General features: G+C 48.2%; 1 protein-coding gene across 1 annotated transcript in view; it reads right to left on the bottom strand.

Annotated features, from left to right (window-relative positions):
* Positions 1 to 12,588, bottom strand: part of JPH3 (junctophilin 3) — a 36,081-nt gene that overhangs the window by 16,822 nt on the left and 6,671 nt on the right. Inside the window, exon 2 of the mRNA XM_058155189.1 lies at positions 3,994 to 4,771. Within this exon, the coding sequence (XP_058011172.1) occupies positions 3,994 to 4,771 (778 nt within the window). The remainder of the gene's footprint in view (positions 1 to 3,993; positions 4,772 to 12,588) is intronic.

Raw genomic sequence — 12,588 nt, forward strand, 5'->3', positions numbered from 1 at the left:
GGAAATATATCACGGTGCTATTAAGAAGATCGTTAATCGCAGGGTGTATTACATCCACCATGATTTTAGTTCACCTTTCTGGGTTTATATGAAATATGGAACCATAAATCAAGTATTTGGATGACTTCGCAGCATAGGTAAAGGTAAAGGTTCCCTCGCACATACGTGCTAGTCGTTGCCGACTCTAGGGGGCGGTGCTCATCTCCATTTCAAAGCCGAAAAGCCAGCGCTATCCAAAGACGTCTCCGTGGTCATGTGGCCGGCAGGACCACATGACCACATACCCTGAGCTAAAAGGGTCCTGTGTAAAGCTCATGAACAGTCCCTGTTTTCATATTGTTAGCGTATTTATTTTACCATTTGTATGTATATGCACAGAATTTCGGCATTAGATGATGGTGGTGGTGATGATGAAGGGTTGTTTTAATTATGGTGTATGTTTCTGTTTGTATTTTATTTGCCTGTTCACCGCCCTGAGTCCTTCGGGAGAAGGGCGGTATACAAATTAAAACATTATGATGATGATGATGATGATGATGATGATGATGATGATGATACCAATGGATGTCTACCTATTTTATAGACATTTGACTACAACTTTCTGAAAATCCCCTAAGGAGCAACGTGCCCTGCGTTGCAAAGGATTCCAGGTGTTTGCAGTTAAAACATCTGTAGAATGCCAGGTTGGGGAAAATTCCTAGAGTTGCTAGTTGACTCTGGAGGCTCACACTCACAAAATGAATGAAGGGACTTCCCGATTTAAAGCAACAAAAATATCTGAGCGTGATCCTTGATCGGGGCTGCTGCTCCTTCTCCTTGGACGAAGCCTCTTTCTCCTCCACTCAGGGGCCACCCAGTCTTTCCACCCTGCAACTAAACTGGCAGGGTTAGTAGCCGAGGGCCTGCCATAAGGGAGACCGACTGAGCAGCCTTGTCTGTGCCAAGCTGGGGGTGGGGTGGATGGGGGCTGAGACAGCAGGAAAGATGCTTGGCAGAGAGGGGGGAGGAGGAGGAACAATAGGAGAAGGATTACTGGAGGAGGAGGAGGAGGAGGAAGACAAGCAAGAGAAGGAAAAGAAGCAATAAGAAAAGAGGATTGCTAGAGGAGGAGGATATTTGTCCCAGATGTGTGTGTGTGTGTGTGGGGTAAGAATCCCATTTCTCTCTCTTGCACACGGCTGGCCCTTTCCCTTTCCCTGCCTTGACCTCCTTCTCCGAAAAAGGAGCGCCTCGCCAAAGATGAATCACCGGAGCCTCTGCCTGCCTCCTTCCTGTCTCGCTACCCCGCCGCTCCACTTCTGTCGGCTTCCATCTGGCCTTGTTGTCGAAAAACACCAATTGAGCACAGGGACAGAACGTTCTGCGCCAAACGCTCCCTCCTTCGCCCCGCTTCCAACCTCTTCAGCTTTGGGGGACCCCTTAGCAGGGCAGACCCCATATAAAGTACCCCAGACGTCGTTCTAGGGACTGGGAGAGCGAATCCAATCGGCAAAGGCTGCCCAGCCATCAGGTTTTTCTTCCCGACCAGGCGCTGAGGATGGGCAAACCCTGCAGAACTATTTTGGTATTCTGTAGCAGTGAACGAGGAGGGGGAGGAGGAGGAGGAGGAGGAGGAGGAGCTCTGCACAGGAGCCTCGGCAAGCAGAGCAATTTATTTCACTGGGGTTGGGGGTAGCGGGGATGGAGCCTTTTCCAACCCCCTCCTCTGCTGGGCTTGTGTGCATTGAGAAAAGAGCCCCCTGCTCTCCCCCAGGGGAATGTCATCAGTCAGGGAACATCTGTCGTCTGGAAAGGTGTCCTTCCGCAGGTGTCTTTCTGACTGTGGCAGCTTCGAAAACAACATTTCTCGAGTCTGCCGAAAAACCAAAGCTGCTCTGAGCCTCTTCTTCACCAACAATTGCAGGCCTTTGTCTCACCCTCTTTAGGGTACCCACAGACATTGGTTGCCAAACTTGGCATCCTTAAGACTTGTGGACTTCAACTCCCAAGATTCCCAATGGCTGGCTGAAGAATTCCGGGGGTTGAAGTCCACAAGTCTTAGAGACAGCAAAGACGGACAGAAGGACAGAGCCTCTTCTGAGACCTTTCTGATGTAACCCAACCAGAGATGCCCTCTAATTTACGTGCCATTCATACAGTTCTCCACTGTACTTGTATCTCAATTCAACTCTCTTGGGGTCGTCTGAATGTCCAGACTGGGCCAGGATAATGTCAGAGAGGTCCTTGTGAGGAAGCTGCCAGAAAGAGGGTGAGCAAATGTTAAATGACCTTTGTGTTTCTGAAACACAACTCATTTGCAGTGCTGGAAGATTTACCTGGTTTCGTGGGGTTGACAAACACCACTTCATACGTGCTCGGCCCTTCAAGCGTTGGAAGATGGCCATCATCCTATTTAAGTGTCTGCATTACTAGACACTCCCTCTCCCCTCTAAAATAGGTTAAGGTGGGATACCTGCCTGACTGTTTTTTGCCTGAAACTTTGACTCTCTCTAATCATCTCAATTGAGTCTTGAGCTTCTTCCTTGCGTGCAACCTCAGACAGATTTTGCCCAAACCAGAGCACGGACTTTAGTCTTAGTCTTACTCTAGGAAGAAGGTGTATCTATATTTCTCCTCTTGTTGAGAACACTTTTCTCTATTACTCTTGGCTGTAAACGGGTGTCCTTCTCTCTCAATAATTCAGCCCAGATGTCTAGAATGAGAAGAACTTCAAATACGCTTCCCATTAATCCAAGCTCTGTGGTGGCCAGGTAAGAATACATGCTAGGGAGCAGAATCCATTTGGTGCATGGAATGACACAGAAAGGTGAATCAATAAATATCTTACAGAGCGAGAAAGAGAAGAGAAAGACACCTCACTTCTTTTCTTACATTACTTATTCACACATCCAAAGGCTTTGACAACTGTCATGCATGATAATATTGCTATTAACGCCACCACCTGTTAAGTGCTAACAGAAAGTCTTCTCTTCAATCGTCCATCTGTAAGCCAGGCCTGGCCATTCTGCCTCCTTAAATTAACATTCCTGATTGCATTGCCGAAATGTTGTCGATGGCACAATTTCCCACTAACATGGGACAAGAAGTTAAATTAGTGGTGCTACATCTGCTGGAGAATCTGCACTCTAAAGCACCCTACATGCTTAAAAAAAACAAAACACAACTTAAAGAGGATGGAGCCCTTTCTCTTTTATTGGCTCATGGGGTTTTCAGACCCTGAGAGGAGAAGCAGAGCCCCAATTTCTCCAGGCAGGGCAAATGCAAGAGATGCGAGCATGGGTGATCGCAATCCAAGGCACTCTCCTGCATTCTTGCAAAACTCCAAGTTTATGCTAAGCAACTTACTCCCCATCATTATGCTGAGCGAAAGAATTGCCCGAGAAGTAGTTAGCCTGCACACTCCTGGCTCTGTAGAATTTGGTCCGTTGCACCATTGAAAAGCACCAAGGATAAAACTTTGGTTTTTTAATAGATGGGAGTGGATTCAAGCAAAGGATTCACCCAGCAGGAAGTTTTAACACAGACGGTGATTGTATCAAGGGAAAAAGAAGCCCTCCCAGCAAATTGTTCCCAGACGGTGATAGATTCCGAGCTCTGATTTAGATGATGCCACTCAAGGAACTGCTGCTGTTCCCTTGTTTACTTTCCGTCTCCTAGCTGAGGAGAAGAGATGCTGTCACGATATGGTTGCTGAATCCCATAACTGAGTTGAGTTTCCAATAGACCGTCACAGAGGACTAGGCAGCTTGCAAGTTGCACATGGACCAACTCAGCAAAAAATCTACATAAAGCCTCCTCCAACTTACTGGAAACAGAATTCCACCGGTTCTCCATCAGCGCTATTCACCAGGTGTTGCAAACTCAGATTCTATGGAGGATCTAAAGAATGGATCCCAAACTCACCCTTTCAAAAACGCTAACCACAAGAACGCACGTCTCCTCCCCCTCTTTCTCCCCACTGGTCAACCCCCAGGGCCATTGCCAAGGACCTACCTGGAAGCTGCAATCTCCGCTTTCTGCTTGGCGATGGTGGCTGCCCGCTCGGCTGCCTCCACAGCCCGGTCCACCTTCTCACGGATCTTGCTGGCCCTCAAGGGGATGAGGTTCTTCCGTTTGCCGCTGACAAGAATGTTCTGCTTGTACTTCCCCTCTTCCTTCGTGCCGTCGGGGAAGGTCATGCAACCGTAGCCATGGCGCTTGTTGGTGGCCCACTCCCCTTCGTACTTGAGGCCGTCGGAGCGCTGGCTGATGCCGAAGCCGGACCTCTTGTCGTTCTTCCACTCACCCACGTAAATCTCGGTGGTGGTGGCATCAATGTCATCCTCGATCACAGAGATCTCGGTCTCGGCTTCGCCCAGGCTGATGGTGGAGTTGATATCGCTGGCGGTGGAGCTCACGGTGCTCATGCCTGCCTCGCTGCGGAAGGAACTCTGCTTGCTCCGCTGGCTGGCGAGCGAGCTCTTGGACTCGGATTTGCGCAACTTGAGGCCACTCAGCAAGGAACGCCGGAAAATGCCCTTCTTCTTGCTCTTCAGGATCTCCGCGTCGCTGTGGGCCATCAGGACAAATCCCCCCCTTGAGACAGCGGGGCTCCCGGCCACGGCAGGGGACGCATCGGGGTGCAATGCCGTGCCATTGGTGTGTTCGCTGCGCAAAGAGTTGATTGATGTTCTTAATGGCGACCGGATAACCGCAGCCATGCCGTATGGGACACTCTGCCGAACGCCGTAGCCCTGACGCATCCCTCCGGCCCACTGGCCTTGGTATGTCCCTGCGAGTAAGCGGGGGGAAAGGAAAGGAAAGAGAGTCACAACCAAGCCTTCTCAGCCACAATGTCCCCCGTGGTGGCATGGGGCTGTGGGGCCACGCATATCCTTGCCCCACAGCCTTCAGGACATTCCATTACATTTGAGTTCATGGTACATTTCAACTTAGATAGATAAACAGAGTTACAAGGGACCTTCCAGGTCATCCAGTCCAACCCCATACCCAAGCAAAAGACCCTCCACCGTTTCTGACAGAGGGCTGTCCAGTCTCTCCTTGAAAGCCTCCAGTGATGAAGCTCCCACAACTTCCGAAGGCAACTCCTGTTCCATCAGTTGATTGCTCTCACTGGCAGAAAATTTCTCATTTCTATTGTAAAAGCAGCTTCTTCTTAAAACTAGCACGGATGATGTTCCCTAGTTTGGGTAATGAAATGCCTGGAAAGCAACCAAGCTCAGAGAGCACCAAGGACCCCTCAGCTGCCTTTTGTGCAGCTGGGGAGAAGGATTTTGTCCACACTTCCATTTCTGGAAGGGATTGAGATTCCTTTTGCAGGTTGGGAGTGGGGGAGGGCAATTCGGCTCAGCAAGCGGAGCCAAAATCATTTGCCACCAGAACGTGGGATGAAGCTTTTGACAGGTGGCTGTGGGTGGGCGAGAGGGGGGCTGTGCCAGGGCTCTTGTTGCTGAAAACCCACCGCAGAGCAGTTCCTGGCTGGTCCAGCAGGGGTCAGTACTCTGCACCTCCTAGCATCTGCTTACCAACAGTATCTTAGAAGTTCTTCATCCTGTTTACATCCCGTTCGTCTCCAAGGAGCACCTCAGCCCAGCTTACATAGATATTTTTGACAGTCTTCCAGCAAATTCTGGATCAAGCCATGACTCCCCCCCCCCCGCCCCTGTGATTTGTCTCATTATCTGTGACTGCAGCCTAGGAGGCAGGTTTTCACCATGACCTCTCCCTGGGCTGAAGTCATGTGAGGGCTTGAATTTAGTGCTGCCAAAGCAGTCGTGCAGGAAGGAGGAATCCAAAGGAACATCTGCAAAGTTCTGGAAGGAGACCTGGTCTCTTCATTCAATCTCTTTGCTCAGTGGCCCCTGATGCTTAGTACCCCCCAACCAGTGGTGGGATTCAAGTAATTTAACAACCGGTTCTCTGCCGTTGTTGTGTCTCGCCCACTTTCACCGCAGCCGGGGCCTTCTTATCTGCTTCCGAATGCTGAGGAATGTCCTAGTATGCCTCCCGGCCCCAGCCCTGGCTCCATGCCCAGACAGGCTGAGGAGGAAGAAGTACCTCCAGCCCCCAGCTCTGGCTCCATGCCCAGGCAAACAGAGCAACTAGACCCCTCCCCCTCCCCCACAGCATGTGAGCCTGAGGAAGGTCAATTACCAACAGCTGCAGACTGGAGTGACCCTCGCTTCAGAAGAATTGATAGGCGGCGGCAACAGAAGGAAGGGAGGGGCAGGCCTGGATAAGTGCTGAGTCATGGAGCCACACCCCATGGCCTATATAAAGGATCTGCTTTCTGGCATTCTCTGAGTCAGGCAAAGTCTAATATATCTTGCTGAAGTCACTTTCTGGTCTCCTGCCTGCCTTGAGAACTTTGCTAGGACTTTGGCAGAGCTGCAGAGGCACGCCTGATTCGGATTTCCCTGGCCCGGTCGTCAGCGGAGGAGTGGGACACGACATCCGTAATGATTTCTTCCAACAACCAGTTTGCCAAACTGCTCAGAAAGTTAACAACCGGTTCTCCCGAAGTGGTGCGAACTGGCTGAATCCCATCACTGCCCCAACCCATCAACACAGTTATTCTTGCTCCTGCATTCTCTCCCTAACCTAAGCTAAGAGTCACCAACTCCAAAAAGCTCCTACAGCTTTTGCTCATCTCACTTGCCCTCCCTCCCTTTTATTATTTTTATTTATTTATTATTATTTTTTTAATTTATTAAATTTTTATACCGCCCTTCTCCCGAAGGACTCAGGGCGGTTCACAGCCAATATAAAACAACATAGCAATAAACAAAAGTTAAAAACCTATTAAAAAAAACTAATTCTAAAATTTGGCTAAAAATTAAAACTAGGGTAAAAACCATCATAAAAGCTCCCATTAAAATTTCGTTAGGCTAGCCCCTCACAATGGAATAACAAGTCTTGAGCTCGCGTTTAAAAGTCCGGAGGTCGGGGAGTTGACGCAACCCCGGAGGCAGTTCATTCCAAAGGGCAGGAGCCCCCACAGAGAAGGCCCTCCCCCTGGGGGTCGCCAGTCGGCATTGTTTGACTGACGGCACCCTGAGGAGGCCCTCCCTATGGGAGCGCACGGGGCGATGGGAGGCTATTGGTGGCAGTAGGCGGTCCCGTAAATATCCCGGTCCCAAGCCATGGAGCGCTTTAAAGGTGATAACCAACACCTTGAACTGCACCCGGAAGACCACCGGTAACCAGTGCAGCCTGTGCAGGAGAGGTATTACATGGGAGCATTGTGGCACCCTTCCCTTCCCCACAACCATGGAAAGGACCATGACCCATTCTCAACAGAAACCTATTGGACAAACAGAAGAGGAGTGGAATGAAAAGCTTTGCCAGGTTCAGCTGCGTTACTGGGTCAAAACAAAAATGGTGGTGCACCAGAGTTCAAGAAGCTGCAAGGCCATTCCTGGAAAGAAACAATACAGCTTCAAATGAAGTTTACGTTTATCTTATTTCAACTAGCCACCAGCTATTATTCCACCCGCAAACAAGTCTAGTGTTGTGAATAAATTTAAAGGTTCTGCTCAGTCCTATACGCACGACACAAAGACGTACAGATTCAACGGTCAAATAACAGATAAAAGCAGACAGCTTTTGTAAGGGAGAGACTAAGAGAACAAAAAGTAACGGGGGCTTAGGCACAGACCAGGTCAAGCTGCTTTTAGAAAATGAAAGTGCAATTCCTCTGTTTTTCACACATCTCGGGAGATGCCATGATTTGTTCACTCGCTTATGACAGGGAATGCTCAGACTTCTTCCCCCTTAATTGCTGCATTCCAGCATTTTCTGTGCTATTCCTTTTTGTGGTGCCATTTTTAAAATCTGGGATGTGAGTATTTTGTGAACTTTCATTCACAAATGAATTGTGAATTCATTCCAGCAACAAACAGGCAGTCAGGTGTGGACAGGGTAACTTTCTACTGTGACTTGCAGTTACATTTATTTATCAGGGTTGGGACAAGGCAGTTTGCTGGCAGTGGCTCCCTGGTGCATCTGTTCATCTTCAGCCAATCAAGCTTCCCAAAGGCAGGAAATCCTAAATTATCTCTTCCTATTCCCTAATAAGAAGAGACGAAATAACAACATCTGTTGCACTTTCATGGGTCCCAAAACCTGCAATCTTGCTCGTTTCACTATAACAGAAAGATCTTTGCACATCCAGTTGAAAAATGTTAATGACACAGTGTCCCTCTTCCCTCCAAGTGGATGATGAAGAGATAAAAGCTGATTAATTGAAGGGTAATTTAGGGATAATCCCCAAATGCTGGTCAGGGAAAGGACAAACCAAGCTGAATCTTTAAACAGGAAACTATCAATAGAAGACAAGGATCAAGAAGCACCAAGGACTCCACAGGAAACTATCAATTAACTTTATGAAAGGCCCTTCTTAGGTGGAAATGCATCTTAAGGAAGTCTCAGAAATTGGTTCACTCATCATGGTTGCCTCACCAAGATTTGGATGAATAAGCCACAGTCAGCTGAGTTCTTACAATACACTCATTTTAGAAGGGATCCACAATGGTTGGGTTTACAAGCCATGTTAAACCCCAAAACAAGTATTTCTGTGTTGGGCAAATCCATTTGTCAGAAGCCCTTGGCACTCAGGTGGATTTAAGTGGGTGGGGAGGAATACGTAGCTTTTGTCAAGATTGTTGACTCAAGGGCCTCTGGTGGCTCAGACTGGTAAGACAGTCTGTTATTAACAGCAGCTGCTTGCAATTACTGCAGGTTCTAGTCCCACCAGGCCCAAGGTTGACTCAGCCTTCCATCCCTTATAAGGTAGGTAAAATGAGGACCCAGATTGTTGGGGGGCAATAAGTTGACTTTGTATATAATTATACAAATGGATGAAGTCTATTGCTTGACATAGTGTAAGCCGCCCTGAGTCTTCGGAGAAGGGCGGGATATAAATTCAAATAAAAAAAAAAGTGCCCAGCAATTCTCCAGGAAATGGGGAAAATGTTGGGCCTCCACGTTGACCAACACACCATCCCCTGAACCAGAGAAAGTGGATCATATAAGAATCACTGAATGCCTTTTTTCCCAGGAGTTGTCTTTGTTTCTGTTTTGATGGGCGGCATATAAATTTAATAAATAAGAGCCATGGGTGGATAATTCAAATGGAGCAAGGAAGAGGAGCAACAGATGGGCAACTAATGCAGCAAAAAGAAAAAGTTGCTGAGGCATTGAAGGCTAATCAAGAGCTGAGGTCATAAACAGAGTTGCATCCCCAGTTGTTGCTCGTGATCACACAATGCCCTCAGCCAAAACGTGGCTTGATGGTGGGTAAGGTTGGATGAATCCGGCCAGAATGGAATCTCTTCTTGGCCTGAGATCCAGGTTATTCTCCTGTGACTCAATGGTCCAATACACCACCCTGGTGTCCCCTTCTTGGGTCCCCATGTATGAAGAGGACATGATTAGGAATCTTTGCCACTGAATGTCTTGTTTCTCTTCTCTTCTTACTCTGCCTCCTAGCTGCTTCACTTACATTCCAGGTGACTCGCCACCTGGCCTGGCCTGGCCTGGAAAGGAAAAGAAAGGAAAGGGGTGGGGATATCCTTGACACCTACTGCTTTGAAAGAGGCCAAGGCACTGAATTCTCCCCCTCCAGAGGCTGGCGGGCAGCAGGTGCCAAGGAGACTCACGCTGAAGGCAGAGGTGTTGGCACAGCTCCTCTCTGCTTGGAGTAAGGATTAAAGAGAGACCCTGAGGTGAAGAAGGAAGACACGGTGATAGTAAAAGAATATAGTGTTGTATCTGAAGAACCATGGAGAATATTTCTCTGGGAGCTGAGCAAGAACTTTAGATGCCCTCGTGAATATGAAGAAGAAGTCATTGGCACAGGGGAGCTGAGAAAGCCAGGATCTGGGCCAGGGCGAACCCAGGGGGAAAAGAATGCCAGGAAGACAATGGCAGGAGACTTTGGCTTGCAATGTTGTTGAGCGTGCAAAGGGAAACCACCACACGCCAATTTACTCCAGAACTTCAATCTGGATTTCTGAGTGGCAGGGCCCGGGGAGGGGGGGTCTGCTCCGTCGGCCTCCAATGGTGGTTGGGGAAGCCAACCTTGTTTCAGGGAAAAGGGGCAGTTGAGAAGTGGCGTTGCAAACACAGAACATCTTGGCTGAAAAAGGACAGGGTGGGGACTTGCTCTGAGCTTACAAGCCATTGAAAAGCAGAGATGGTTAAAATATGCCCATGCATGCGGTCGGTCGGTCGGTCGGTCTGTCTGTCTGTCTGTCTGTCTGTCTGTCTGTCTGTCTGTCTGTCTGTCTGTCTCTGTCTCTACATAGCAAGCAGATACAGCAAGAGCCAGGCTTCCCCTCTGCCATAACACCAATAGCTGTTCTTTACCCAATACCAGTATCTGTTCTGAGGCATAAAATAGCATAGCTGGACAGGCGAGGCTGCTCTATCCTCCCAGTCCAGGGTCCTCACAGTGAGGATTCTGTCTCTACTGACTATGCTGAGCTGTCCTGAAGCCGAGGTAGGGGTGTGTGTGTGTGTGTGTGTGTGTGTGTGTGTGTGTGTGTATTTTCCCTTAATTATTTTTAAACTTGTTTTTAGTCCCGCAAATCTTATTGTTCCTATTTGCTCTTCCCACGCTTAGCTAATATTATGTGTCAGTGTGAATGTTTGTGTGGTGCCATTTAATTACTACTCAAGGACTGACATTCACTCTCAAGCACTGCTAATGGAGGGACAGATGCAAGGAAGGAGGGAAGGAAGGAAGGGAGGGAGGGAGGGAGGGAGAGGTAGCTATCCGGGAAGGTCTTTCTGCAACCTTCCTTAATGGGCTTGGAAGCTGGATCAGGAAAAAAACCTGCTTAATGTATTCTTTTGCACTATACCGTATTTAGGGACAATATTCTTCCAGCATTTTCTTTTGTTTGTTGAAATATGTGTAGCTTACTGCTTTGTACTCTCCAGAGAGAACGAAAAGGCTTGTTTTCATCCGTTTCCACAAGGGAGAGTTGGGTAGTCTTGCTACGTATCATCCAAGTTTCAGAACATAGAATATGATTCTAAGGCCTGTTTGGAGACACTTCTGAACTCAGTAATAACTGATTCTATTTTTGTAGTACTAGAAGAGTCACCTATTCTTTTTTTTCTTTTTCTTTTTGGCCACAGCCTGTGAGGACATGGTCGAATTCATTTACCAGATAAGGATTTTGAGTCCGAAGACACTGTCTCTGCTCAGGATTAGCCAGAAAGTTTCTGGCCTGATGGGAGATGGATTTGATAATCGAACCGAAACACCCAGGCTTCTCCATTGTGAAGTTAACTTGGCTTTTGAATATGGATTAAGGTTTATTTTCCCTTTTTCTTTCCCCCTGAGTCTGTCTGTCTACCATCTTCCCTTTAGACAAGGTCATCAATTTTTAATTTTATTTCCTGCATGAGGAGACTTGGCCTGAAAGATCTGTTTTGAGAAATGGTCTCAAGGTTAAAGTTAGTGCGTTATGAAAGTTGAAACCCGGACCTGCGTGGAAGGCTGCTTGGACATCACTGTACCCATTCTGGCTGGGGATTCTGGGAACTGAAGTCCACACACGTTGAGAAACTCAGCAGTACATAAAGGTGAGCAAGTACTTGTCCAAACTACAAGCAACTCCCTTCAGTTCTAAGCCAGGAATTGATTTTCCTGAGTGGCCATTTATGGAAGGAAGCGAAGGACAACTGACCGGGCCCATCATCATCCCTCTCCTGTACACACTGATGGAGTTTCAAGGCAAATCGCGTGGCATCTTTTGCAGATGATGACCTCGTTGTACGATCACCAAAAATATGCCATCGTTTGCTCCCATCCAGACCCAGGTAGCCAGGACTGGTCACAAATTTCTCTTGCTCAACTGAAGCCAAGTCGTCCTGCAGGCTTCCCAGACACGCTTCCACACAGCAACCAAGATCAACCAAGATCACGCAACAAGCCATTGTGGTCTAGGGAAAAGATGGGCTGGACTGGAGTGCCTTCCAACCCAAGTGATCGCCCTTCACCGCTTGCTATGAACTGGTATGATTCTTCCACCAGGACAGGTGGTCCTCAGCTTATGACCACACAATTGGGCCCAAAATTTCTGTTGCTAAGTGAGACGGTTGTTAAGTGAGTTTTGCCCCATTTTACGACCTTGCTTGCCCCAGCTGTTCAGTTAGTAACAGTTGTGAAGGGAATCGGGCTTCCCCATTGACTTTGCTTGTCGGAAGGTCACAACCAGTGGTGGGATTCAGCCAGTTCGCACCACTTCGGGAGAACCGGTTGTTAACTTTCTGAGCAGTTTGGTGAACTGGTTGTTGGAAGAAATCATTAGGGCAGAGAACCGGTTGTTAAATTACTTGAATCCCACCGCTGGTCGCAACCCTGGGGATGCTGCAACGGTCATGTGAAACATGGTCATAACTGACTTTTTTCAATGCAGTTGCAACTTCCAAAGGTCACTAAATGAACTGTTGTAAGTTGAGGACTACCTGTAGCCTCCCCCCCCCCGATATGAGAGGCTGAGCAGCAAACGGATCGTCTCTCTGCCACGGCAGCCGTGTGGGCGATCCAGGCAGGCCTCGCCAGAATGATTCAGG

The sequence above is a fragment of the Ahaetulla prasina genome, chromosome 12 (genome assembly GCF_028640845.1).
Source record: "Ahaetulla prasina isolate Xishuangbanna chromosome 12, ASM2864084v1, whole genome shotgun sequence".
Lineage (NCBI taxonomy): Eukaryota > Metazoa > Chordata > Lepidosauria > Squamata > Colubridae > Ahaetulla > Ahaetulla prasina.